Genomic DNA, 6,000 nt, shown 5'->3' with positions numbered 1-6,000 from the left:
TAAGGTGCTTGAGAGCTGACAAGATTTCTCTAGTTCCTTTTTGTATTTCCTTCAGCACCTGTTCAAAGGGATAACCTGCTCTTATTTTGTACTACAGCTGTTTGCTGATATAAAACATGTCCCTTTACCCCAAATTCTTATCTGCAAAATAAAATATTCACTCTTCTCTGGTGATTTAATAGTCAACTGCTAGATAATATACTTTCTGCTTATTCCCAGAACAAGTGTTTTAAGCAGCAGGTTCTCTTTAGTTCATTTCATTCAGTCATTCAACCAACCAACCAACCAATCAGCATTTACAGATCACCTATTCCGTGTTGAATTCAGTTATTTTAAATGGAACCCAAACATAGTTTTAAAGAATGACCAGAACTTTCACTTTTGCTTAATTTTATTAAAAAAATAAATATATCATAAAGCTTTTCTTCTTTTATGGAGGGAAAAAAAGGAACAAGTTTCATAAAATCAAATAAGCAATGGTAAGGTGTCTTAAATTGAAAAGATTGGGAATCACAGGTTTACAAGTTATAATTGAATGAAACAACTATAACAGCCACAGTTGGCCGCTTCATGCCAATGGCACCAAACAAGATCAGCTAGGGCAAAATAAATAACTGTGTGGAAGCCCTGAAGTGTTTAAACAGACTGATTCACCAAAACATCAGTATAGATATATCTTGCTTTAAACAACACAGAAGTTCCTGAAAGTTTTGTGTAAATGAAATGATGACAAACATACTAGGAAAGCTTGGTATCTGAAGGAATTCTGTGAATTATTTTGTGAACAGCCACTTCCACTTTTGTAAATCCAGGTGTTTGCTTTGCTTAAGGCAAAGTATACCTAGCTACTACCTCTCTGAACCAAAGTGTCAGCGTATTTACCTAACACTGCTCCAGCTAGGCCAGTAGCATGATTTCCAAGTTTGTGTTTCTATTAAGTAGTGTAAAATACAGAGCTAGCCAGGGAATCCAGCTGCATCTGGCAAAGCAGGCATATGGGTGGGATTACCACCGTCAACAATATTTCCAAGTCAGCAAATAGTTCTGAGAGTCTTCCTTGTGAAAAGCACAGTAATAAGCCCTATCAATTTGGTTATAGATGTACTTCCTTCTTGTAAAACCTTCAGTGAGGGCCTGGGTCTGGAACCCTAAAGTAAAGTAATACTGCTAATCTTCAAGATTGGCTTTAACCAAATTAGCAGCCCAACTTCTTCAAACTGAGTGGATGATAATGGAAGAGACTAAGTTTTCCAAGGCTGAAGTTTAATAACATGAGAATCACCTATAACTAAGTTACCGAAAAACTTTGATGACAAAACATTTTCAAATAATTTTTTCTTTTTTTAAAACTTTCTCTAAACAGGTCTGAATTTTCAGTCAAACTCTACAAAAGTTAAAGTCACTGATAATCTTTGGTTGGGTGACACATTTAAGTCCTGCTGACAGAAATATTTCTCTCTGCTTTGGACAGGGTGTACGTATGACAGTGCTAGTTCCAGTCAGTTTAATCATTGTAAACACCCCAAATCTTCACTCTGTTCACAGCTTCCATTTCATTTGGCCAAATTCCTACCAGGCTTAAGTAACATTTAATTAGTTAGGCTGTTCTCTTTAAAAAAAAAAATGCTTTTAATAACATTGCTGCCCATATGTACAAGTGTAAATGATGAGTACGTCCTCTGTAGTCTTTCCCACATTGAGCACACTAACAATAATTAGTAAATAATTAAAGAATAAGTGGTCATTTTAAAACTTGTTCTTCTTTGAAAAAAATTTTACTTTCTAGCACTTAAAAAAAATTGGTCTTAAAAGTGCCCTATTAATGTCCAAAGCTGTTTCCCACTCTGTCCCACCCATCCAAGACCTGCTACAAATGCTGGATTGAGTTCGTATCAAATAATTTAGCAGTACCAATATTTTTCAAATGGAAACAGTGTTACTGACTTCTTCATATTGGATAACAAAATAAGGGTAACTCTGGTCATCATTAAAAATGACAAAAATCTGAGGCTCAAAGAAATTATCCACACAAGAGTCATACAGGTCACTGGTGACGCTGCCAGGATTGACGGGAGGAGGTCTTCGCATGCCGTGACTACCCATCGTGTATCTGCCAGTTAGCACTTTGGCCAGAAACATGAAATGGACTCCTTTGGAGGACTTCTTAGAAAAATTGTGAGAGTAGCTTGCTTTCTTTGCAAAATAACTGCCTTGTCCAAACATCGTAGCATGCTTTCCACAGACTCGCGGGTCAAAGTTGTGCTTGCAGATTCCATCTACCACATCCTGGGATGTTCCATGAAATAAATGTCTCTCATTTATTATTCTGTCACGGCCACACATTTTCCTGTTCATATATTCTTTTTTCCTAATGCAAGGAGTGGATAGGGAATTCAGAAGAAAGAAGGATAGATCAATTCAATAGGCATGATATAGTCATAAACTTCTCTTTATGGGTTCAATGGGGGGGAGCAAATGTTAAAGTAGCTATCAAGTGCAAAATGCTGTTAAAGATCATGTTGAAAGTTTAAACCTATCTTTTCTACTGCAGACAAGAAATGCCCCCTTTTTTCCCCACTACAAAACTAGTTCTCATATTTTATCTTCTCGGAATGCCTTCCTTGTCTAATCCCACCAACCTAAGTGTTTCTTAATTCTGAGATTTCTTAAACCTACACGTATTCCTTTTGTATCACATTAATTTGTTTGTTGATTTGAGAGGCAGCCTAGTAAAGTGTAAAGTAATTAAGAGCAAGGCATCTGGTACTAGACTGCCTAGGTTCAAATTCCAGCACCTCATCTTATTAGCTGTATTCCTGTGGCAAATTACCAAACTTCTCTGTGACTCAGTTTCCTCTGTAAAATGTAGATGGCAATACACCTAGTTATAGGTCTGTTATAAGAATTGTATATGAGTTAACATGTGAAAATAAAACTATATTAACTTCTACAAAAGTCTCTACTATTAGGTTCTACCCTTGTCCTTAGTTAATTATAACAAAAGCTCTCTTGAACTTTTCATACTACTGACTCACCTTTTATATTTCTCCCAAAGAAATTGGTTTTGGACTCTCAATATTTGTAAAATTCTGTATTTAAACTCAGGCACAGTCTTATGAAAAAGATTATAAATGATTCGATAACTTTTGTCCTCTGCAGAAACAGGCACTTGGATAAAGTCCTGAGATGGATGCATATAAACCCAAGTTTCAGGGTAGAAGTTTGCTGAGGTGACCCCATCTGGGCAGATGATTTGTGATGATGAGGTTGTTTCGATAGGTGAAGGAGCCTGTGTGGGAACACCGCCAAGTGTCCTAGAAGGGAGAAGCAGAAACACCAGTGTAAAACTACTCAGAACGTCTCACATTATAGTGTTCAACAGCAATACCTAATATTATAATTTGTAGATCTTAAAAGCTTGTTTAAAAAACAATAGTTGGTATGTGTCAGTGGACTCAGCGCTGGCTTGCGAATCAAGGGTTGCCAGTTCAATTCCCAGTCAGGGCACATGCCTGGGTTCAGGGCCAGGTCCCTGGTTGAGGGGCATGTGAGAGGAGACCAATTGGTGTTTCCCTCACACATTGATGTTTCCCTCACACATTGATGTTTCTCTCCCTCTCTTTCCCTCTCTCTAAAAATAAAATAAAATCTTTAAAAATATATACATTTATTTATAATGCTATCTATTAAAGAAAAAAATCTCAGAGCAAAAACTGCCTGTACACAGATATTATTTGCTTCCTCCTGGCCACCTCCTTACAGAAAAAACTACAGAATATACACTCCTGCAAGATAAGCAAACAAGCAAGCAAGAGCAAATTTATAAATACATTTTGAATCCTGGATTCCTCTTTTGCTTATTTAGTTAAAGAAGCTTTGTTTCGAGGGAGCAATAATTTATATGTGTTCTTCAAACTATGCCTTACTAAATAGAGAAGATATCATGACTAAAGTCTATGGAGGGTCGGGGGAGCAGAATGAAGGGTAGAAAAAAGTGAGGCAGGCAGAAAAGGAGCTTACAGGGAGAAGACACAAAACATTAATAAAAAAGGCTTAACCTCTATAACTTTGTATAAAAATCATGGCATAGGCACTAAAAGCTGATATTTGATATTTGCTTCATTTTTCCAGTATCGCATACAACAAAAAAACCACCAATATTATTCGAATTTTACAACTTTTGGTATGATGGTGCTAATTAAGCTCTAGACACCAGAATGCATATCCTTGAACCTTTAAATTCAAGCCTGTTATTTAGAAGGATGAGCTTAGATAAGCAGCAACTTTGCTCACTTATTCCTACCTGATTAAATGCTTAAATTCAAATCATATTTCTAGGCCATTTTCAAAACAGAGCAAAAGAGAAGCAGCAGAAAGGAAATCGTGATCCTGAGACCCAGATTCAGGGTCAGGATACTGTAACAGTCATCAGCATATAGTGATCACAAGGAAGCTGTAAGTCTGCCACGTGGATTAGGATAGGGAAATGTTCAAGAGCTTTGTGACACAGAGGTTACAACTGTGGGTGAACATGCATCTAGTCTCCAAGAGCACATCTCACCATCACCCTCTCCTCATAATCACAGCCACATTATCCTAAGAACACACTATGGAATAGGCATTTTACACAAAGTATCACTAACTGTCATAATCACCCTGCAAGATGGTTTGGCTATGGCCACTTTTCACATATAAAAATTGCTAGCACAGCTAGCAAAGATCAGAGATAGAAGTACATCTTTCTGGAGAGAAGCCCCACTGATTTAATGAGATCCTGAAAAGTCTGTAACTCCTTAAAAACCATCACTATGCTGGAGGATGGCAGGAAATACAGAATATAAGCTTCTTATTTTTAGCTGTCCCCTCTACCCCTGCTCTGCAAAGAGGATAAATCCCAGCTCACCAGGTTTTCCAGTATTATCAGGGGTTGAAGTTATTGATGGAGGTTTCCAGGTTGAGGGGGGAAGGTAAGACTCTCCCAAAGCATTCTGCCCAAAACAGGTTTTGGGCTGTCACAACTATATTGCAAACCTGGCATTAACAACAGAAGAGATTGCTCTTTTTCTTTCTGATACCATTCCTATCTAAAAACCAGTTTCATAAAATGAAAGCTTCAAATGTGTTTTCCTTTTTCAGGGGGGACAAGGTCTATTACTTACTCACCCATGACTGAAAATGAGCCTGTGGAAGTAAATTTTATCCACCCTATTTTATATATATATGGTTACCACTCATTCCTACCAATAGATGCTTACTTTTAAGAAGGCAACATCCTAATTGGGCTAAAACATAAAAATGCAAATAGACATGTCTGACAGGCTTCTACTCTCTAGTTCCCACGGGTTAAATATATATATTCTAAGCACAGTTAGAAATGGGGCTTTATTTGCTGAGAATGCTGAGCTTGTATTCAGCTCATGGGTATTCCAAAGACATACTGTGTGCTTTACAGTGCTGTACCAGCCTTCTTTACGGAGGCAAAGTTGAAGGGTAAGGAGCTTGTACTCAAGGAACTCTGCAATAGATTTTTAGAATCCAAGGCCACCTTTTATCACTCACCTTCCTGCCCCCCTGTCATTTTGAAAGATGTTTCCTAACTGAACTTCTGTAAAGAAGCAAAAACTAATTCATTTTATCCTTTAGAGGGGGGAAGCCAAAGAGATTGTATCAGGCTGCCTTCTCATGACCATGAGGTCGCCGCAGGGGACAGACTGTCCTATCAGCTGAAATGAACTCTCTAAATCTGAGATTTGTTTGCTTTTATACAGTCTCAGCTCAAGCAGTCTAAGAATATTACAGAATAAGCCCCTCTTTATCAGTCCCATTAAAAAACAGCAAGCACAAGGAAAAACTATTTTGTAACTATGAGGTGATGGACGTCAACCAAATTTTCTGTGATAATCATTTTGCAATATATACAAATGTTAAGTCATGCTATACACCTTAAACTTACAATGCTGTTTTTGTCAATTATATCTCAAAAAAACCTGGAAGAAAAAC

General features: G+C 37.4%; 1 protein-coding gene across 2 annotated transcripts in view; it reads right to left on the bottom strand.

The window, feature by feature from the left end:
* Positions 1-373: 373 nt before the first annotated feature.
* Positions 374-6,000, bottom strand: part of TIPARP (TCDD inducible poly(ADP-ribose) polymerase) — a 28,417-nt gene continuing 22,790 nt past the window's right edge. For both annotated transcript variants that reach the window (XM_045197211.3, XM_024563005.4), the window contains exons 5-6: positions 3,036-3,314; positions 374-2,368 (exon numbers count right to left, since the gene is read on the bottom strand). In XM_045197211.3, the coding sequence (XP_045053146.2) occupies positions 1,921-2,368; positions 3,036-3,314 (727 nt within the window). In that variant the 3' untranslated portion in view covers positions 374-1,920. The remainder of the gene's footprint in view (positions 2,369-3,035; positions 3,315-6,000) is intronic.

The sequence above is a fragment of the Desmodus rotundus genome, chromosome 2 (assembly GCF_022682495.2).
Source record: "Desmodus rotundus isolate HL8 chromosome 2, HLdesRot8A.1, whole genome shotgun sequence".
Classification (NCBI taxonomy): domain Eukaryota; kingdom Metazoa; phylum Chordata; class Mammalia; order Chiroptera; family Phyllostomidae; genus Desmodus; species Desmodus rotundus.
Note: the sequence above shows the minus strand (reverse complement) of the source record. Positions and strands in the feature narration are given on the sequence as shown.